Below are 22364 nucleotides of genomic sequence, written 5' to 3'. Positions count from 1 at the left end.
AGTGTGAAAGGGCCTAAGACAGGGTTTCGTTCCTAGGGTCACATCCTACGGCCAACCTACGGCTCTGATACCACCTGAAGCGTCCTCTCATAAGAGAGAACTTAAATGTGTTACAAACATCAGTCCCAGGAGGCTGATGCCACATTTATTACATCAGATGGTTCATTACCGTACAAACCTCCGAGGAGGACACTCGATACAGATGATAATAATAAGTAACCAAGCTACGACATAACACCAGAGTGCGACCCACATGGGATCTAGCTCGGGCTCAGAGTACTGCGTTAGCGAAATCATCTCGAACAGGGCCGGTTCCACAGGCAAGGTTGGGTGTAGAACGATAACCCTACTCGGCGTCGCCTGGTACGAAGTCTGGGTCTTCTTCTGTAAAAAGTAAGAATGGGGTGAGTACAAACGTACCCAGCAAGTCCAACCACACCCACGGAGGGGGTCATATCAGAATAGCATGCTCAGGTAAAACAAGGATAAGGCTACAATTTAATTTGCGGAAAGCTAAATTTTATGCAGGGGTTCGTTTAGCCGAAAACATTTCAGAAACCAATTTTTGAAGTGAGTAAAACGGAGTTCAAGTTTTAAATTGCTACCGGACTCCCCGTCTGTCGTAGCACACGGCACAACTGCCGGACACAATTCCAAAATAACTCACGCTAACCCAACCCCAAAGAAACACTAGTTATGTGACCACACTGTAACTCGCCCAATAAAGCAGGCTAATAGGTTATGTTTATAAAAACTAGGACTGAAACATGCATCAAAGGGCGGGATTGAACTTGCCGTCTTCGAAGCCTTCGGGGAGGTCCTGGTCGAGGTACTGTCCTTCGGGCTCGGGGTCGCGGAACTGGTCCTCGTTCGCGGGCTCGCAGTACTGTTCGTCCATGGGCTCTCCTTCATTCACACCGTGGTCTACGACGCATACAAACAAGCACACAATCAAGAAACAGACAATAAAAGATTTATCGTTGAGCTCGAATCAGGAATAATTAAGTTATGGAGTTCGGAGTAATATTTTCGGGCGGTTTTCTAATGGCATGGACCACATTATGTCATGAGAGGCGTGGTAAAGTTTTAGGTAGATCCGAGGTCGTTTGGCGCATGAAATGATAGGTTAAAGGAGTGATTACGGATAAACCGGGGTCCAGGGGCTTCTTTGTAAATATTTTTGGGGGCAAGGGCTTGGTTAACAATTCTAAAAATACTTGGGCCTATTAGAAAAAGTGTAGGGGTTTATTTATTATTGGGTTTATAAGTTGGAGGGCTTGTTTGCAAAATAAGGAAACAGGAAGGGCTTCTTAGGGAAAAGGTTAAAAGGGTGGGGGTTTCTTTTACAAAAACAGGGAAGGCTAGGGAGTTTTGGGCATAATGCCATGTCCTCTTCCTCCCCTCGCGCTGGGAAACAGGGGAGGGGGAGGTGGCTCGCCGGCGGTGCCGATTCCGGCGGCCAGGGGCTCGGGGCGGCTCTGGGGTAAGGGGAAAAGGCGAGGGGAGGCCTGCGGGGTCGATCCCCGGCCGCAGCTCGGGCGGAGGCGGCCCGGCTCGGCTTGGCCGCAGCGGCGTGCGGTAGCAGGGCGGTGGCGGCGTTGGGCTGACGGCTCGGGGTCACGGCGGCGGCCAGAGAGGAGGGGAAAAGGGGCAGCGGGGTGCAGGGGTTCGATTCCCCCTCTCACCTTGGCCTAAGGCGCGGCGTGGAGGCGGGACAGCGGGAGCAGGCGGTGGTGGCGGCGCTAGGGAGCTCAGAGAGAAGAGGCACGGGGCTGTGTAGCTCGGAGTGGGGGTCGTGGAGCTCGGGAGTGCCCCTCGGCCCCTTTTTATAGGCGGTCAAGGCGGTGGAGGTGGGAGTGCGGCGATGACGGCCTGGCGGGCTCTGCGGCCGGCTTTAATGGCGTTGGGGGGGGGGCGGCTCGGCGCTGTGCTGCCCGAGCGTCGAGGCGAGCAGTGGGCCGTGGTGGCGCGTAGCGGGGACGGCGGCAGTTGGGCGGTGGCGAGGCGACCACTGGTGACGTGATGCTTCGAGCGGGCGGCGACCGGCGTAGGCGGCGCTGTGCGGGCGTCAACGGCGGTGCGGACGGCGAGGTGACGCGACGCCTCGGGCAGGCGGCGACCGTCGCAGGCGGCGCTGTGCCGAGGTCACCGGTGCTGTGCGCCCAGGGCGTCGGCGCGTGCGCGCGGGTCGCGGGCGAGCGGCGTTGCACGGCTGCGCGGGCGGTCGGCGTCGCGGCGCGCACGTGGGCACGGCGAGGCGCGCGTTCATGTGCACGCGGTGGGGCGGGGAGCAGTGGCGTGTGAGCAGCGGGCGCGTGCGCGTGTGTGCGTGCGCGGGCGGGCGGCGCGGCGCGCGGGAGCAGGAAGCAAGGCGGGCGTGTGCGTGCGGAAGCAGGGAGCGGCCGTGGTGGCGCGCGGAGTAGAGCAGGGAAGGCGGGGCCGGGCAGCGTGGCGTGGACGCGCGCGGGAGAGCGAGGTCGGGGAGCCGGGCCGGTGCGCGCGTGGCGAGCGGCGCTCGGGGGTGTGCTCGGGAGCGGGGCAGAGCAGAAGGGGGGCCGAGCGCGCGGGGAAGGAGAGAGGAGAGGGAAAAAGAAGGAAAAGAAGAAAAGAAAAAGAAAAGAAGGGGAGAGAGAAGGGAAAGAAGTGAGAGGGAGAGAGATTCGCGCCGAAAACACGGCGCTTGGTCGGCCACGCGCGGCGCCGGGCACACGTGAGCGCGACGCGCGGGTCAAGGAAGAATAGGGCGGCAGATTTGGTTGTCGGGGTCGGGTCTAACAGGGATCGGGAGATCGGGCGGAACAGGGAAAAGTTCCCGAAATATTAGGGTTAGGCTTTAGGAAAAACTTGAGCTCAACGACGAAAACTCGATTTTGAAACTAAATAGCGTACGAATCAACTTAGCGAATTTTGGGATGTTACAGGAACTCCCCTCACAGGGTCGGAAGTTTCGACATACTAATCCGCTGCGAAGAATTTTTCAGGTTTGTCACAGGTTCGCCTATTCACCCCCCTCTAGGCATCTCCAAAATTTGTTCATGTATTTTATAGTATGTATTATAATATTTAATAGATGAAAGAGAGTGTGAGATAGATAATTATAATTATTAACTGTAAGTCATATTTTTATATTAATTTTAATTTATCCCGTGCGGGAGCTCGGGTTTGATAGGCTAGTGAAGCCAAAGTTCCCAGCTACGCTCCCTTCATGAGTACATTTACACCGTTCTTGTGTTAACCCTGGACTTCTACAGCTACTGAGTACTCAAGACGCTTTCGAACAGTTCACATTCACAACCAAACAATCACCACACCAACACAAACATATCGGCTCCTTCACTGTCCCTCAGTCAAAGCTCACACTTGTTAAATTGTCGCATCCTACAATCTACGCTAGGCAGAGACGATCGGCCCTTGTATTGATCCATGACGGCGACGTCTGACCTTCGAGGCGGCTACACGGAGACAACCGAATTTTGCAGATAGAAATTTCTTCTGTCTCGTCCAAACAGTAAAGAAAACTTCGTTCACTGCCGAAATAGCTGACGGAGTACAAATGTGCAGCTGAACTGAACAAACACACAACAGCAGCAGTTCCGTCAGCACCACGCTAAAGATGAGATGTAATTCAAACAATAATTGTAATGGGCATCGAGTTGCAATTCAAACAGTGAGATGAGGTTGCTTGGACATGTTTTTCCAAGGTGACACCATTCCGTGATAAGCCGTGTTTGGTTGCAGTCTGTAAATTTTTTGAAAAAATATTTTTCTATATTTGAAGTACTAAACATAGACTAATCACAAAAATAATTACAGAACTCGTCTGTAAATCACGAGACGAATCTAATGAGCCTAATTAATCTGTCATTAGAGGTTATTTACTGTAGCATTACTGTAGCAATTTAGCATCTAATTACAGCCTAATTAGGTTCATTAGATTCGTCTTGTCATTTACCGACAGCAGTCGCAATGCGTTTTTTATTTCGTCTAGATTTAAGTCTCCATGCAGGTGCCGGAAAAAAAAATTGGAATTTGGAATTTTGTAACTGAACAGTTTCAGAGGCTGACATTCCCGTAAGATATTCGCAGCCAATTGATTGGGATGCCGTGCTGCAGGAATCCTTATCCACCCTCTCGTCCACGAACTTTAAGGCAAGTCCATCAAATGCTCCATGTGTTTGTTTGTTTTTGCCGTACCAATCCACTAAACTTTTTTTTTAAAAAAAATAATCGACTAATCTTTGTGCTGCTGTTTGGCAGTTGTCTTTGCTAGCTGACGTAATTGCCTTGACGGCAGGTTAGCCGGTCCACGGCCGTCAGATCGTCAGGGACCGCGGTTCTGTTCGTAACGGCAACACGGCGGCAGTCGGTCACCGAGCTCGGTGGCCTTCTTCCATGGAACCCAATTCTTGGTTCGTGTTCCCCATTTCCATTGCAACTGAGACTTCCGATAGTGATTGATGGTGACTCGAGTTGGTTGTTGACTGCACTTGGCCCTCTCCCTCGGGGTTAAGAATGTGATCAAAGTAGGCGTGGGGCCAAAATCCTGCAACTCCACAAGTAAAACATCAGCCATCCAGTCTTGTACTCTTGTTTTTTTTCCTCAACTGCCTTACTCTTCTACATATTATATATTTGAGAACTTTTACAATGTTTAAAAAATTATGAGCCGTTCATCCGACAGAATTGTACCCTCCAATACTTTACAATCATTGTAACAGAGCTGTAATAGCAGATAAAAAAAATGAAGAAACGTACTAGCAGTACTTTGCTCATAAAGAAAAATCTTGAGACATAAAAAATGGACCTAGATGGATTGAGGCAGAGAGGCCGAGCATACTTCGGCCCACTATTCTATAGGGCCTGGTCCAAGAAACTGAGATTTTCTCGGCCCAGATTAATTTCACAAGACGTTTGGGCCTAGTCAGCAAAGTACTGCTAGTAAATTCTTCATTACATTTTTGTTTTAGAAAAGAATAGGAAAAAAACTTTAAAAAAAATGGGAAAAGGATAGTAGGGTCCTGTATGCAATGATGCATCGTACCTTGTTCCCCGGAGGGTGGAGGAAAAAACTGCAGGTAGCAGAAGGACGCAACCACCAACCCTGCAAAGTTACACCAACGAGAGATCTATGTTCAGACCATTTTTTGTTGAAACGACTTTGTTGTCTGTTCAGACCAGTAGTTGACAACAGATGTGAGGTAGCTGCAATCCTGGGTAGCTGAGCCAGCTGAATGAATCGATGAGCCTACCGAGAATTCCACCGGCAAATACGTCCTGCCAGTGGTGCCAGTAGTCATCCACCCTCGAGATGGCAACCATGGTCGCCAGCAGCAGCGGCAGGAGGACGATGCAGAGCTTGGCCACATGGCCGCGCCGGTCGAATGCCTTGATCTTGCCGGCCAGGTACCACAACAGGAAGCCTAGCCCAGCGAAGGACTCTGGAATGATTTCAAGCCGGAATTTTCAGGATCCAAATGGTATGCTGCTTGCACACAGCAAACGGCTCGCAGAGATGCAGGCAGCCGCTTACATGAAGAATGCCCACTTGGGAAGCTCTTGTGCCCTTCTTTGATCACGGCCGGGTCTCCGTGGCATATGGCTTGCGTGGTGATGTTGTTGTACTTCTGAATTTACGACGCATCGAATCATTGAGCAATGAGATCATGGCGTGATTGGTGTCACATTAATTGTGGCGAGAGAAAGAAACAGGCTAGCAAACTCTGAAGTTTCTGACGGTTCAGGTCATTGAGGTTCAGAATACAACTCACTCACCGGCACTCTGTCAGGGAAGCAGCGCCAGAAGAAATCGGGGCGCGGCCGCGCGGCCGGCCAACTCCGTCCTTGATCGCGTCGGTCAGGACGCCGGTGATGAGCACGGAGAACAGAAGGCCTGCTCAGACAGCCACGGGCAACCACATGTCAGAACATAAAAGCAGCACAGCTGCAGAAGAACAACCGGAGCAAAGGGACGCCACTGCAAGAAGCCAAGAACTCGCCTAGAATGGCATGGTGCATGTCATACACATTGTTGGGGATTGGACCTTCGGGTCAAACCCCTCCTCGGAAATGCTCCCTAACTCGTTTGCAGGGCCCAACGAAAGGAAGCCAAATGCACCTAAAGGTATTGGATGAACACTCGAAAGCACAAACTCAAAGGCCTTGACCTTCGGGACGAAGGATATCACCTCCTGAAGGCGAGCACAAGCGCGAGGACCAATACCTTCGGTGGCGAAGGAGATCGCCTTCGTCCGGCCGAAGGTGACGGACGATTTCCAAGAAGCACAAGTTCGAAGGTGGCGGTAGATTGCTCGACGAAGGAACCTTCATGGCTCCGACCCCCGAAGGTCACCGAAGGTTGTCAAAACCTTCGTTAGCTGTAGATATGTATGTGAAAAATGAGTATGTGAGAAGGTCGGATTTGTACACCTCTCGATTACATGAGAAGGTCGGATTTGTAAACCTCTCACCTTGTAATTTTACTCCGAAGCCGGCTAGAAGTGAGCTGTAAATAAGTTGGGAGGGGGTAATTTAGGAAAACCTAGCCGATGGCTAGAGGTATAAATAGCCCCCCTCTCCACAGTGTAGAAGGTTGATTTTTCTAATCATTATTGGAGAGTTCGACACCTACTTTCATTGTCATCTTTCTTACTGTTCATGCTCCCTGTTTGGGCGTCTAAGAAGCAAAGATCCCAACAGCGGCGCCCACCGTTCCAGCACGTAAGACAACCCTCGATGGCCCCAGTGAAGAAGAAAGCCACCGCCGGCACCACAAGCACCTCCACTGAGCCTGGCCGCATCCTCGACGGCCCTCAACCGCAACACGAAGGAGCCAACCCACAAATGGAAGACATCACCAACGAAACTGCTCCCCATGGAGACCTGATCGATAACACTGAAAACCCCGAAGCTCATCAACTCACAGAAGCAGCACTCAAGCTCAAAGCCCTCGAAATGAAGAAAAAGAACATCGAAGCCCAGCTCGCCACCAAAAAGAGGGCACTGGACCAAGCAAACAAGCTAGCCGAGGCCAGGCGCAGGCTAGCAGAGATGGAGGCAGAAGTTGAGAGCTTGCAGAGGGCATACCAAGAAATGCCCGAAGGTTCCTCCCAGCAAGAAAACTGCGTCATCCTCCAGACAGCCTTCGCTCATAATGAGAATCAAAGGCCACCGCCGGTCAATCTCCCAATTGACCCGACCTCGCCACTCTCAGTCGCTCTGCAGCGAACTTCATGGCCGCTCGGCTACAAGCCAACACAGCTCCCCAAGTACAACGCTACAACAGATCCAACTCAGTTCCTCATGGCCTACGAAGCAACCATCGCTTCGGCCGGAGGTGACGACTTCACCATGGCCAAGTCCTTCGTCATGGCCTGCGAAGGTTCTGTGGCCAACTGGTACTCGTACTTGCCTCCGTAATCAATCAACAACTGGTATCAGCTGAAAGGAAGACTCCTACATGACTTCCAAGGCTTCAGAAGGCTCAACGCCAACACTGTAAAAGACTTCAAATGCCCCCAGCATGACCGTAAGCCTCTCTATGACTACTTCCGGAGGTTCGTCCAAAAGAAGGCTCAAATCCCAAATTTCCCAGAGAAAGATGCGATAGAGAAATGCATCGAGGGTCTCCTGCCTGGCCAGCTTGCTTCCCACCTCATAAGAGAACCTCCGAGGACTCTAGAGGAGCTTTATTCAGAAGCAGAAAAAGTATGCGAAGTCAGGCGCCGACCATCGCAGAAGGGTCGAGCAAAGAAGAATCATGCGTCAGGCAGAGAAATACAACCAACATGGCAGCAAGAAAAGCAGCCAGCTCACCAGCTCATCTTATCCCCTGGAACCTTCGCATGAAGATGAGGATCAGATAACCTTCGATCCCTTCATGACACCACAAGAGTCGGAACCCCAACGCTCAAACGACAAGCAACCTTCGTCCGGGGCAAGGGGCAGAGGTAAAGGCAGAGGAAGGGGCCGAGGTCGTGGACCTTCGCGTGATCCCAAAAAATTCTTCTGTCACTTCCATGGGTCTGACTCCGACCACAGAACAAACCAGTGCCCGGAGAAGAAGAAGACCCTTGACAAAATGGAGGCCGAGAAAAAAGCCAAGCTAGTTGGGCACACTACATGGCCACAGACCCAACAACCTCAACAAATACAGTACACGCAACCTTCGTTCGTTCCACCTCCACCATTTACACAAGCATACCGCCCACCCATGTTTAATTACAACTACAATCACAATTGGCAGCCGCAGCCAAACCCTAAAACGCAAACCATTCAACCCACAACCCAAGCTCAACCCACTCAGGAGCAGCTACCACCACCCCCAGCTCACCCACCAAAACAAGAAAACCAAACCACAAATAGCCAACCCGCGGCACTACCATCCTTCGGCATGATCATGCCCATCTCCGGAGGTTCCACCCTGGACTTCGAAAACAAGAGGCAGCGCAGGGACTACTTCAGACAAGTCCATTGCATCGTCTCCGAAGGTCCAACCAAAAGAACCCAGTGGTCACACTCTCCGATCACCTTCTCTAAAGAAGATGTCAACCTCATCAGCTACCCACACACAAATGCTCTTGTCATCAAGGCAAACATTTAGGGCTGGAGGATTGGCAAGATACTAGTTGACACTTGCAGTTCTGCAGACATCATCTTCTCCGATACCTTCGATAAGATGGGTATCGACCGAAGCCTGCTTCATCCTTCGGAAATCATTTTAATGGGATTCGGAGGAAAGAGAGTGAAAGCAATCGGCAAACTGTCACTCCCCGTGTCCTTCGATGTGGTAGAAATGTCGTACCCATACTGCGCAATCTTAGGAAGAGGAACAATCAACAAGTTCGAAGCTATCGTCCATCAACTATACTTGTGCATGAAAATGCCAGCCCCCGCAGGGGTCATCACCGTTCGCGGGGACCAGCAACTTGCGCGGGACATTGAGCGGAGATACACCCCAGGATAGAAAAATATGCACAATCTTCGGACTGAATCCAAGCCCGTTACCTTCGAAGAGCACCAAAGGGACAGCGAGAAAGCAACCTTCCAAGAAGACTGTGAAGTCAAGAAGGTCCCCCTCGATGTACACCTCCCCGACAAAATGGTGACTATCAATGCAACCCTAGAGCCCGAAGAGGAGAAAGAACTTCTCGAGTTCCTTCGCAAGAATCAAGATGTTTTTGCATGGTCCGCCAGCGACCTTCGGGGAGTCAGCATAGACATCATCGAGCATCGCCTGGACATCAACCCAAACATCAAGCCGAAGAAGCAGAAGCTTCGCAAAATGACAGATGAAAAAGTCGCAGCAGTCAAGGCCGAAGTCCAGAGACTGCTAGATGCAAATGTCATTAGAGAAGTCAAGTACCCAACATGGCTGGCAAACACCGTGCCGGTCAAAAAGAAGAATGGCAAATGGCGCATGTGCATCGATTTCACTGACCTCAATAAAGCCTGCCCGAAGGATGACTTCCCGCTGCCAAGAATCGACAGAGTCGTTGATGACGCAGAAAACAGTCAACTCATGTCTCTGCTGGATTGTTTCTCCGGATACCATCAGATATGGATGAGAAAGGAAGATGAAGAGAAAACAAGCTTCATAACACCATTCGGTACCTACTGCTTTGTGAGGATGCCCGAAGGGTTAAAGAATGCAGGACAGTCTTTTTCAAGAATGTCCTCCGTGGTCTTAGAACACCAACTTAGAAGGAATGTCCTGGCTTATGTTGATGACATTGTTGTAACCAGTTCAATAAGAAGCAACCATGTGGCAGATCTGGCCGAAACATTCGCAAGCTTAAGAAAAGCAGGACTATCCTTGAATCCCAATAAGTGCATCTTCGGAGTTCACAAAGGGAAGGTGCTAGGATGCCTAGTGTCCACCAAAGGCATCGAAGCAAACCCCGACAAAGTAAAAGCTCTTTGGAACATGGAAGAGCCAAAGTCCATCAGGGACGTATAGAAACTCACAGGAAGAATTGCAGCCTTAAGCAGATTCATCCCCCGCTCTGCAGACCGAAGCTTACCATTCTTCAAGGTCCTTCGCAACGCAAACAAATTTGAGTGGAGCCACGAACAAAGCAAAGCCCTTCAGGACCTAAAAAACCATCTCCAGAACATGGTAAAAATGACTTCACCGGACCCGAAGGACGTGTTGCAACTGTACATCGCGGCATCTTACTCCACTGTCAGTGCAGCGCTCGTCCTCGAGAGAGAAGTTGGAGGAAAGAAGCAGCAACTACCCGTCTACTTCGTATCTGAAGCTCTTGCATGCTCGAAGCTCCTATACTCAGAGCTAGAAAAAATTGCATACGCAGTGGTCATGTCTGCCCGGAAGCTACGACACTATTTCGAAGCTCACAAGATAATCATGGTCACAGATCAACCCTTGCATGATTTATTCAGCAATACAGAGGCCTCAGTCAGAATTGCCAAATGGGCTTCAGAACTATCGGAGTTTTACATAGACTTCGAAAGAAGAACAGCCATCAAATCACAAGTATTAGCCGATTTCATTGCTGATTGGACATCCCCAACCTTCAAGGAGGAACCTTCGACTGAAACCTGATCGTGCACTGCGATGGGGCCTGGTGCAACGACGGAGCGGGCATTGCTACAATAATAGAGTCTCCTTCGGGAGCAAAAACAAGATACGCTGCACGACTAACCTTCGGCAACCTAGAATCATCTACCAACAACACAACCGAGTATGAAGCCTTGCTACTGGGCCTTCGCAAAATGAAAGCCCTTGGCCATCAGAACTTCATAGTCAAAACAGACTCGAAGGTCATCAGAGACCACATCGAAAAGGACTCGGAGGCAAGAAAACCAGATCTTATCGAGTACCTTGATGCAGTTAGATCCATGGAGAAATATTTCAAAGGCTTCGACATCGTTCATATCCCGAGGCACATGAACGACGAAGCAGACAAACTGGCAAAGGCAGCATCAAGAAAGGAGCAGTTACCATCAGATGTATTTTTTGAAGAAATCACAGAACCTTCGGTCAGGCCGAAGAGAGAAAAACAAGTCTCAGTCATCTCAGCCGAAGATTGGAGAACACCTATAATGAAGTACCTTCGGGGAAACATCGAGCTGCCAAATGAGAAAGAGGAGAAGAAAATGTTCCAAAGAGCGAGGGGCTACGTTATCTCCGAGGGAGAATTGTTCAAGTCAGGTGTAACCAGCCCATGGTTAAAGTGCATCTCGACAACCGAAGGAATCGAGCTCCTCAAGGAAATTCACTCCGGGTTTTGCGGATCCCACATTGGCTTCAGACAACTTGTCTCCAAAGCCTTCAGGCAAGGATTCTTCTGGCCAACAGCCCTGAAGGACGCCCAGCACATAGTGAAAACATGCCAAGCATGCCAAATGATGGGCCCGAAGTCCTCAAATCCTTCGGAGCCAATTCAGCTGATACCCCCGACCTGGCCTCTTCAAAGATGGGGAATTGATCTAGTGGGCCCCCTACCCATAGCTCAGGGCAATTACAAGTACGCAGCAGTTGTTATCGAGTACATTACAAAGTGGATCGAAGCCAAGCCACTCATCAACATCAGATCAGAAACAATCAGAAAATTCTTTTGGCAGAACATCGTCTGCAGGTTCGGGGTCCCAAGGGAGATCACCGTCGATAACGGAAAACAGTTTGATTCACAGCTCTTCAGAGAATTCTGTTACAGTCTGGGCACGAAGGTAATCTTTGCTTCGGTGTACCACCCACAATCCAACGGGGCTGTCGAAAGGGCCAATGGCATCGTCTTCGGCAGCATCAAAAAGTGCCTGTTTGATCAGAAAAAAGGCAAATGGGCAGATGAACTCCCGAAGGTTATCTGGTCCCACAACACCTCAGAATCAAGAACCACCAAGTTCACCCCATTCAGGCTACTATATGGTGCCGAAGCAATGACACCAGAGGAGCTTAAGAATCGAAGCCTAAGGGTGACCCATCAAGTCGAGGGCACACCCTCGGAGGAGAAAGACCTCATAGAGCTAGACATCCTACAAGTTTCGGAAAATCTAGAAAAGTATCAACAAGAAACCACGAAGTGGAGAGACAAGAAAATCGTGAAAAAGGACATCGCAGTAGGAGACTGGGTCCTAAAAAGGAAGCCAAATGCCGAAACCTCCGGCAAACTTCAACCCAAGTGGGAAGGACCATTCCTAGTAATCAAGAGCAACAGGCCAGGGTCATATCACTTGTCCGACGCCGAAGGCAATGAGCTGCAGCATCCTTGGAATGCCGACAGCCTCAAAAAGTACTGCATTTAATTTTGTAAAAAGGACGCATCGCGAAGCTATAAGCGATCGCGGACCTTCACATCTATTTTCAGTTATTTCTTACATTGTAAACGGGCCGTACTCTTTTCCTCACAAGGGGAAACTCCACACAGGAGGTGAGGTTTTTGACGAGGCGGACCCAATGTAAACAATCTCAATACAATGAATTTTCCCCAAACAGTGTCACTCTCGCCTAAGCAGACAAAATGGCAAGCTTCGGCAAGCATCTGCATGCTAAATAAAACAGTAAGTTAGCAAAGTATGCAGAATCCGCAAACTTTGCATACTTATCAAAACAAACGCACAACAAGTGCAAAAATGCCAAGGGGCTTCGACCTTTTCAAAAGGTCCGAACCAAAAAACCTTCGGCACAAACACACAACAAGTGCAAAAACGCCAAGGGGCTTCGACTTTTCAAAAGGTCCGAACCAAAAAACCTTCGGCACAAACGCACAACAAGTGCAAAAACGCCAAGGGGCTTCGACCTTTTCAAAAGGTCCGAACCAAAAAACCTTCGGCACAAACGCACAACAAGTGCAAAAACGCCAAGGGGCTTCGACCTTTCAAAAGGTCCGAACCAAAAAACCTTCGGCCCAAACACACAACAAGCGAAAAAACGCCAAGGGGCCTCGACCTTTCAAAGGGTCCGAACCAAAAAACCTTCGGCACAAGCACACAACAAGCGCAAAAATGGCAAAAACCAACGACAAAAAGGGCACAATAAGTGCAAAGCGAAGGCCAACAGGCTACCTCAGAAAAATCGAAAGATGGATGCCAGAAAGGGGGGGACCTTTTCTCCACAAGAACCTTCGGCACACATCATTCGATTTACCCAAAACAAAAAGAACTAAGCCCTTCGAGGACAACAGCGCGCAAGAAAGGGGGGAGACGTTTTTTTCACAAAAAACAAAGTTTCCGCGCATTGCCTCGTTGGCAAACAAATCATACATCGAAATAACAAACACTTCTTCTTCACAAAATACCTCCGGGCAACGACTCGTTAGGAAGGGGGGAGACGTTTTTTTTTTGAAAAACCACCCTAACGAGCGTCGCCCCGGACAACAACAAATTACATCCAAAAAGGTCCTTCGGCAAGAAAAAACTAAGGCTGGGGGGAGACGTTTTTCTCCAAGAGCCCCACGATAGTACTACTCTGCAAACATCGGGTGCAAATATGTCTAACAGATCACACAACAAGGCATCTCGAAGGATGCACAACACAAGGCACCTCGAAGGATGCACATCAAAACACCTCGAAGAATACATATCACAAGGCACCTCGAAGGATGCACATCAAAACACCTCGAAGGATGCACACATAAAATAAACCCGAAGGATACGCAATAAGTAGCCATTACAAAAGCAATCGAGAAGGTCACATTCAGACAAAGGGGCAAAACATGTTACAATGAATTTCTACCGGACCAGCTTAAATATTCCGCAACGCTGCATCCAGGACGAGCAAGGCTAAAAGCCTCCCAGCTCGTCAATACCATAGCATTGTTCACATCCTGCACCATGGCAATATTTACAGACCAAAGTGCCAGAAAACTACCAAAGTAAACTACAAACCAATCTCTACACCTGAGCCCCCAAAGAACCAGCTGTGTCATTCCCCGAAGGAGACCTCCGATCCTCGGACATTCGATTGTCCTCCGAAGGACGATCAGGAGTCGCCTCCTGCACCAAATAGACGAAATCAATTAAAAACAAACAAAAGAAAAAACGAAAGGTTGCTGAAACCAACCATACCTCAGCAGTTGCGGCCGCCAGAGTCCGAACGGCAACTTTGCCAGAAGTTTCCCAGAACCGCTCAAAAAACGCAGCCTTCACCTCTTGAATTCTTCCCACCTCCGCTGCCAAGCCTTCGTAGGGTACATACTGAAAACCATCGAGTCGGGCAAGATCAACTGCGTCGGCACGAAGAAGATTTCCAACAAGCCCCTCGAAGGAGACAGAGGCCGCGTTGTCATTTGCAACGCTCATCACCTCACCGAGGCCCTCGAATTCTGACAGCAACCAGTCCAAAAGCAGAAAGAAAACTTGGGGACCTTCGACCGGCTCAGGCAAGGGCAAAGGCTCCGCTCCAAGGGCAGCAAGAGCCTTCTTGTACTCCTGATACACTCCATCGGCTCGTCTGGCGACTTCGGGTAAGATCCGCTCGAGTTCAATAATTTTAGCCTGAACCCACTCCAGCTCGGCGATCCTACTCTCGAGGGCAGCCTTCTCATTCGCATCCCCCTCAACGGTCCTCCGAAGGCTCTCTAGAACCTTCTCATTATCCGAAGCACTCGACTCCAGCTTCGAGCACTTAACCTTCAGTTGCTGGTTCTCCTCTCTCAGAGCGAGAACCTCCGCCTCAGCTTGCCGCAGTTTGTCAGCCAGACCTAATCTCTCGGTGGCGCCCTTCACCCGAAGGTCTGCATCTGCCTTAGCCTTTTGCATTAACATTCGGCTGGCATGAGCAAGCTTCTTGCTCAACTCGGCAACGATAAAGGCAGCGTTGGAGGTAGACGTCTCTGCCACGGCAGCATTAAAATCTAAAACAAAAACAAAATCACCTTCGGGAACACTAAAGATTGCTCAAAAGCTGAAAATAAAACAAGGCCTCACACCTTTCTCGGGAGGGAGAATCCCAGCCGCGCCAGGCCCGTGCATTGCCAAGAGCTGCTGCATCAACGCCGACACAGCTGCAAAAAGTAACACAAGTAAAAACCCCTTCGAGAGCGGCGAAAAAGTTAGGTAATCAGGAAATGCCAAGTAGGTGAAACTTACCAGACTCGTCGAAGGCCATCCCCTCCAAAGCCTCCACCTCTTCGTCCGAAGGTGGAGCAGAGGAACCACCAGGAGCCTCTCCACCTCTGAGCGCCATCAGCGTCTCACCTACCAAGATCTCCCCCTCCTCGATGTTCACCGCAAGAACAGGCTGCGCATCCTTCGGCGCCGGAGCCGAATCCTTCAGGACATCAGCCATCGAGGCAGTCCCCTTCGTCACGGGTGGCTTCGGAAGGTCCGCAAGCCTGGACCCAGTCTTAACGAGGCTTTGAATCCTCTTCCTCTTTGTCGTACCTTCGGAGGAACAATGAAGATTAATCAGCGCTTTCGCCACCTCAACCCGATGGCCGGAACCGAAAAGCATGGTCCCGTACTCATCGCTGAGATCAAAACGGGATCTAAAAAGCCTCCCCTCGGGAACTACGATCTCCCCGCCCACCGTCCCCATGAGCTCTTCCATGAATGAGGGTGTACCGCTGTCGCCCGACGAAACCTCCTCATCTCGCGCCTTCCTCTTGGCGCTCTCAGCCCTCGCAACAGAAACCTTCGTGCTCGAAGATTTCCGACCACGCCCGCGTCCCCGTGCGCCAGCAGCCCCGGAGCTCCCCGCCTCCTCCACCTTAGCCTTGCCCCTAGACTTCGACTCAGGAACCTTCGAACCAACGTTCCCCGGCGGAGTCATTCTTGGAATGGCATTCGCCGGAACCGGCCGAGGCTCGTAAGCGACACCCTTCTCAGCCAAGCACCGGTTCAACCGAAGGTTCTCTCCGCACACCTCCACCAAAGAAAGATACTCCTTTTTGTTCCAAGGGCCCAGTATCTCCGCAGCCTGCCGCTCCAGCTCATCCACAATAACTTCGTCACTGGGACCCTCGGGCCTCCGAAGCCCAAAAATCGGAGAAGTCACATCATACTTCAAACCAACAAAACGCTTACGCTCGAACCTCGACGGAGACCAGCCAGCAGCAAGCGGCCAAACCTTCACAGCCAGAAATTCCTCGACAGCATCCCTGCCACCACAAACTTGGCAAGCCGTCATAAAGGCCTCCAGGCACGATTTGAAACCTGGCCCGCGCTTGCTGAAGGCAGGCTGATAGACGTGATCGAACATCTCAATGTCCGAAGCCAGCAGATACTTCTCCTCACCAGAACCTTCGGGATCAGGGAAGCCAATCTTGGCGTAAAACCAATATCCTAACCAGTTCCCCTCCCACTTGTTCTTGTAAGCTGCCGAGAGCATAACCATTAACAGACCGGTCCTTTTGTTCGGCTTACGAGGAACGAAGGTGCAGCAGCCGTTCTGAACCTCGCTAAGCTCCGAATCATCATGTACATAGACCTTATGAGGCTGGCAGTGCAGCTGGAAAAGCTTACAAAAGGCATCCACAGACACTTCCCCTCCGAATCTCCGTACCACCCACAGAAACTTAGCCAACGCAACAATCCCGTTCGGGGTAAAGTGGTGTAGCTTCACGTTGAATGGCTCCAAAAGCTTCAGCACGATTGGATCCATCGGAAGTCTAAGCCCCGCTGTAAAAAAATCCTTAAAGACCACAACCTCGCCGGTCTCCGGTACAGGAATCAATTCTGCCCCTGGAGGTCGACAAACACCTTCGGCGAAATAGCCCTTCGTAACGTAGAAGTCTATCATGCTCTGAGATACGACAGATGACTCGAAAAGCAAAGTCTTACGTTTCTCAGGAGCCATTAATTCCGACACGTCCGTGGACACCGCCGAAAGGCTCTCGCTGGACTACTGCTGCTGAGAAGGCTGCGAACCACCCGCCTCTCCTTCGGGAGCTGGACCAGAGTCTGCACGAAGAACCGCCCTCTTAATGAATGCCATATCTACACAAAAACAAAGAGGAAAATTAGGAAAAAGGGTCCAAACGAACCTTTGATCAACCTCGCTGTTTGCTTAATACGAGCCATAAACCGCAAAAACACTTACACCGAGGAAACCGACCAACTTGATCACACACGAAAACGAAACTTTCGAAAGAAACGCTTTTCAGTGGAAAGCACCGAAGGTAAGCAACAGTACCAACGGTAAAATCGAGGAGTCAACCGCCCAAGCGGCGCAATTGGAGCCCGACACGTACACCACCCAAAAAAGACCGTTGCAGCCGACGGTTCGGGAGACGTTTTTCCTCGGGAGCTTCCTGAAGGTTATTTACAATCTTCCTCTACAACGCGGGTTCGGACCGTCGGCTTCGGACCTCGCCCTCGAAGGGCTACTGTTGGGGATTGGACCTTCGGGTCAAGCCCCCCCTCGGAAATGCTCCCTAACTCGTTTGCAGGGCCCAACGAAGGGAAGCCAAATGCACCTGAAGGTATCGGATGAACACTCGAAAGCACAAACTCAAAGGCCTTGACCTTCGGGACGAAGGATATCACCTTCTGAAGGCGAGCACAAGCACGAGGACTAATACCTTCGGTGGCGAAGGAGATCGCCTTCGTCCGGCCGAAGGTGACGGACGATTTCCAAGAAGCACAAGTTCGAAGGTGGCGGCAAATTGCTCGACGAAGGAACCTTCATGGCTCTGACCCCCGAAGGTCACCGAAGGTTGTCAAAACCTTCGTTAGCTATAGATATGTATGTGAAAAATGAGTATGTGAGAAGGTCGGATTTGTACACCTCTCGATTACGTGAGAAGGTCGGATTTGTAAACCTCTCACCTTGTAATTTTACTCCGAAGCCGGCTAGAAGTGAGCTGTAAATAAGTTGGGAGGGGGCAATTTAGGAAAACCTAGCCGAAGGCTAGAGGTATAAATAGCCCCCCTCTTCATAGTGTAGAAGGTTGAATTTTCTAATCATTATTAGAGAGTTCGACGCCTACTTTCATTGTCATCTTTCTTACTGTTCATGCTCCCTGTCTGGGCGTCAAAGAAGCAAATCCCAACACACATTCCTCCGCTTCACGTAGATCCCGACGAAGATGATGATCGGCCCGATGACCGCGTATATCTGCGCGATCTCAAGACAGCGATGTTTTAATCCAGTGAAATATATACTACTTAATTTCCTGTTCTTTTCTTTTTGCAGGGAAGGCTCAAGGCTAGCTGCACAGACGTAGCGTACCGGCACGGTCCAGACGGGGACGGTGTTGCTCTTCAGCGGGTACCGGAGGTCGGCCATCATGTCCTCGCCGACGAACCGGTGGAACGGCTCGACGAGGTTGAGCCCCACGTCGACGGCGACGAGAAGGGCTAGCACCACCCAGTCGACCAGGTGCAGCCTCGCGACCTTGCCTCCGTGGGTCGTCAGGTACGGGTGCGGGGGCCCAGGCGGATGCTCGGCGGCGGCGGCGGCGGCATCTTCTCCTCTCCCTGTTCGCCTGATCGGACAGGGCAGCGGCAGGAGTCAAAGCGAGCATTAGTTGCTGCTAGTGCATGGCAGCTGCAGCGGCCGGCTAGGAAGGGGAGCAACAGCTCGTCGGCCCGGCCGGCAGCAGGCTGCTGCAACCGCCGCGATCCGGACATCCCGAGCTACGGGGAGGGAGACAACGCGCACGGAATGAGAAGAGAGTACTCACAGAGGACAGGCGTTGTAGAGGTCAACGGTCTCGGCCACGAGCCCACGAGCCCTTGAGCTCGATCCTCTTCGATCCTCCTTCCCCGCACGACAGCAGGGAGCGATGAACAGACAGCGAAGCCACCTGATTAGACGATACATGGAATGCATGCGCGTTTCGCTGTATTTTTTTAGGTGAAAATTGGTGAGCAACCAGGGCAGGTTCAAAATTTTTCTGCCGCGGATTCGTAGAAGAAAGAAGGCTGAAGACTTCATAGCTGGCTTGCTGCTCCTGCTCGTGGCTCCCAGTGGTGATTTTTTCGTCTGTGGCGTGTGTAGGCTTGAAATCAACCAAGAAAATCACCCCTGAATTCAACGTGAATGCTGGTCATTTGAAGTCTTTCCCACCGCCTCGGGCGACATGGGCGGCTCCCGTCTCCCCGCCTCGTCACCCACCTCCCACGCCCCCTTTCCTCGCCGCCGCCGGAGTTGCTCGCCGGAAGCCCAGCGGGCAGCGAGGTGGCCCCGCCGCCGCCCTCCCTCCCTCCTCCTCCTCCTCCCCCAACCCCTTCCCTCTTTCCCCTCCTCTTTGCTGCAGCGCTGTGGCCGTGGTCGGCGGCCAGATCCACGCCGGAGCTGGACGGATCCGCTCGGGTGGCGGCCGGATCCGCGCTCTCCCGGCGTTTCCCGGCCGTTCCCGATGCTGGGGTGGTGGCTTCTTCGCTGGTGGGGGTCGCAGTCTTGTGCTCCTCCGTCGCGTCTTGCAGTGTGATGGTGCTCCAGGCCTCCTTCGGCGGCCTCCGACTGCGACATGCGTGTGGCCTGCAAGGCTTTGCGGAGGTGCTTCGGCGGCGTCGTGGTGGCGTGGCCGGCAGTGGCGTGCTCGGGTGCTTGTCAACGACACTATGGTGGTGTGGCTAACTTGCATCCAAGCGGAGGTGCGTTAGCTGAGCCATGGTGGCGTAGCTGACAGTATCGGCTTCTTCTTCGCACCACCGTCTGCGTGGTCACTTTTGCTCTAACTGCTTCCTCGTAGCTAGGCCGGTTGAGGTTTTGGCGAAAGTCTGGATGGCGACGTCTGAGGGTGCCGCTTCCTCGTTGGAGGCATCCTCCCTAGCCCTCACCGTCCTTTAAAAATGCGGATGAAAATACAACCCTTCTTGGGTCGTTGTCGACGGCACTTCTAGTGTCGTGTCCTTCCTGAAGGCGACATCGGGCATTTTCTGGCGTGGTGGTTCGGCATTCGTCGCTCAGCTGTGACAAGGAGTTTCTTCCTCTTCTTTTTTTTTGCTTCTTTCTCAAAAAGCAAAAATAGAAAAAAAGAAAGTTGCAAGTTGTGGCGACGCTGGTTTGGGAGCTGCACGGATGGCGCTGGGGTGGAGACCGGCTAGTGTGTGGCTGTGTCTGAGTAGCGTGGAGTGTGGAGTGTTTGTGTGGCTTGTGTCGATGTCCCAATCCGGCGGGCCAGAGTTGTTGCGGATCGTGTCGATGTCTCAATCCGACCGATAGTTGAGTTGAGTTGAGCATGTGTTGATGTCCCAATCCAACCTGCTCGTGTTGTTTTTACTCCCTTTTGTTGTATTGCCTAGTCTAAGCTTCATCTTATTTTTAATATAATCGGCAACTCTTCTGGCTGGTTCGTTGAAAAAAAAAATCTTTCCCACCGACTAGTAAGCAGGATTGCATATTAAGAATCGTATTGTTGCATTGACCGGCTCCAGGGTCAGCTAGAAGACACAAATTCAGAGATTCTGAAGGGACCGCGTGGGTTCATAGGCTATTTGCCATCTCATGTGCAGAACTAAATCTGGATCGGCAACAGCGGAAGTAGTTCCTCTGCGGTACTGCAGAGGGACTCCCCCCTCACTGACATGTGGACCTCACTGCACTTGGGTCCACACGTCAGCGGATGAGTCCCCTTCGAGAAATTTTTACCGCTTCCATGTAGTGCTGGTGTACTGCAGTCTGCAGGGAGACTCATCCGCAACAGCGCTCTGGATCGATCACTAGCACCACAAATGGTGATGTGGAGAGATTCCAGAAACAGGTGGACGACGAGATACCTTCATAGATCTTCAGAAGACAATGTTTCTGCATTGCTAGTACGCCATCATTTCGATCTGGCCCTTGCAGCTAGGGCCACTTGCAGACAACGAAGCACAAGCTTGCCATTTCATCATCAGTCATCAATATTCATTAGTTGGGATTCGGGAATGCATATATGGGACCACTATTTCTGCGTTAAACCCTGGCCATCGGTTCTGTAGTCGAACATAAATTCTCTCTGTCTCACTCTTTTTTTATTGAATACGCAAATTTGCGCATTTTTGTGATTAAGGTAGAAAAGTTGGTTATAGCAATGCGCTTGAAGCGAGGGCTCTAGGATAGGGTCTCCAGGATTACAGCCGTGGGCTGGACCATCCTAGTAAGAGAAACAGAGTTCGATATTACATAAATAACGGACAACCAGAGAAGGCAGCAAAACAATCTAGGAAGCTAGCTTGCGCTTCCGCCTCTGCCGGCACGACTCATTCCCGACCTCGTCGTTGAAGAGTGCTGCTAGCTCCTTGACGCTGGAAGCGTTAGGCTTCTAGAGGTCCTCGTAGGCTTTCACTGTCGAGGTGTTTGGCGTTGCCCCAACGGTGACAGCGTCAGGCTTCTAGAGGTCCTCGTAGGCTTTCACTGTCGAGGTGTTTGGTGTTGCCCCAACGGTGACCAAACCCAGACGCTGCATGACTAGGATCTCATCTCGCTTGGAAGCAGGCACCCGAGAGAGGCTTTGAGCCGCCTGGCGCTTGCTTCGCCGCGGTAGCATGACCTTTGTAGGCGTTTGCTTGGGCGCTGGCTTGGGCGGTTCACGGATCAATGGGGAGGCAATCTTACTCATCACTATGTTGATGAAGAGCTCGAGATGGCGGTTGGCGGAGGCATCGCTGTCCACAGTCTGGTGGGCATCCACCGGTGCCGTACCGAGAGGAACGGTGTCCACCGGGGGTTCGGCCGGACCGAAGCCTGTCCCCCTTAGGTTTCAATGTTTTGCGTTCGAGCCTGTTGTCGCTTGAGTAAGAGTAGTTTCTTTTATGTAATATCAACTCTGTAAGACCTGGACTTCTTCTTTTCTTTTTATATGAATGAGCAGTGCTCCTGCCGTATTTTCAAAAAAAAAGCCTGTAGGCCAGTCTTGATCATGCCCCGAGGCTGCGCCGACCTATGTGTGCTCCTGCTGAGATGACACCGGAAGCAAGCCCGCAACCTGCAGAGTGGGGCGCGGTGGTGGTGTCTGCAACACTAAGGCCATGTTTGGTTCACACTACGGTTCCTAGTGCACACAATCCGAGAAAAGAATCTCGCATGCATGGAGTGCTAAATGAAGTCTATTTGTAAAAAAATTTTAGGGATGGATATAACTTTTCGCGACGAATCTAATGATGATAATTAATCGATGATTGGCCACAGTGATGCTATAATAACGATCCTCTAATTACGTGATCAAATGTCTCATTAGATTCTTCAAGGTTCATAGCATAAGGTTTTGAAGTTAGTTTTGTAAATTGAATTTATTTAACAGCATAATTAGCGGTCAAAATTTTATAGTGCTCTCTAGTACGGAAAACCAAATAGGGCCTAAGTCGGCGTGCTGGGGCGGCGTCCGCTGCCTTCCAGGAAGGCAGCAGGTGCAGGACACATCTGTCTCACTGACTGTTACTAGTGACTAAGAGTATGAAAACTAGTGGATCGTACTACTGCATTGACTCTTAGGTAAAAAGAAACGAAATTCAGAGAATCTCACCTGAGAGGACGG

General features: G+C 51.1%; 2 protein-coding genes across 2 annotated transcripts; both read right to left on the bottom strand.

Annotated features, from left to right (window-relative positions):
- Positions 1-4055: 4055 nt before the first annotated feature.
- LOC120697934 (lipid phosphate phosphatase 2-like) lies at positions 4056-5810 on the bottom strand. The gene is made up of 3 exons (XM_039981320.1): positions 5250-5810; positions 5042-5101; positions 4056-4543 (listed from the first exon to the last, which is right to left on the bottom strand). Exons 1-3 carry the CDS (start codon positions 5317-5319, stop codon positions 4368-4370), a joined length of 306 nt encoding a protein of 101 aa, XP_039837254.1. The 5' UTR covers positions 5320-5810; the 3' UTR covers positions 4056-4367.
- An 11857-nt stretch (positions 5811-17667) lies between these two features.
- LOC120697933 lies at positions 17668-18959 on the bottom strand. The gene is made up of 3 exons (XM_039981319.1): positions 18585-18959; positions 18207-18386; positions 17668-18016 (listed from the first exon to the last, which is right to left on the bottom strand). Exons 1-3 carry the CDS (start codon positions 18836-18838, stop codon positions 17968-17970), a joined length of 483 nt encoding a protein of 160 aa, XP_039837253.1. The 5' UTR covers positions 18839-18959; the 3' UTR covers positions 17668-17967.
- Between the last annotated feature and the right edge of the window lie 3405 nt (positions 18960-22364).

The sequence above is a fragment of the Panicum virgatum genome, chromosome 3K (assembly GCF_016808335.1).
Source record: "Panicum virgatum strain AP13 chromosome 3K, P.virgatum_v5, whole genome shotgun sequence".
Classification (NCBI taxonomy): domain Eukaryota; kingdom Viridiplantae; phylum Streptophyta; class Magnoliopsida; order Poales; family Poaceae; genus Panicum; species Panicum virgatum.
This window is presented reverse-complemented; position numbering and strand designations above follow the sequence as displayed.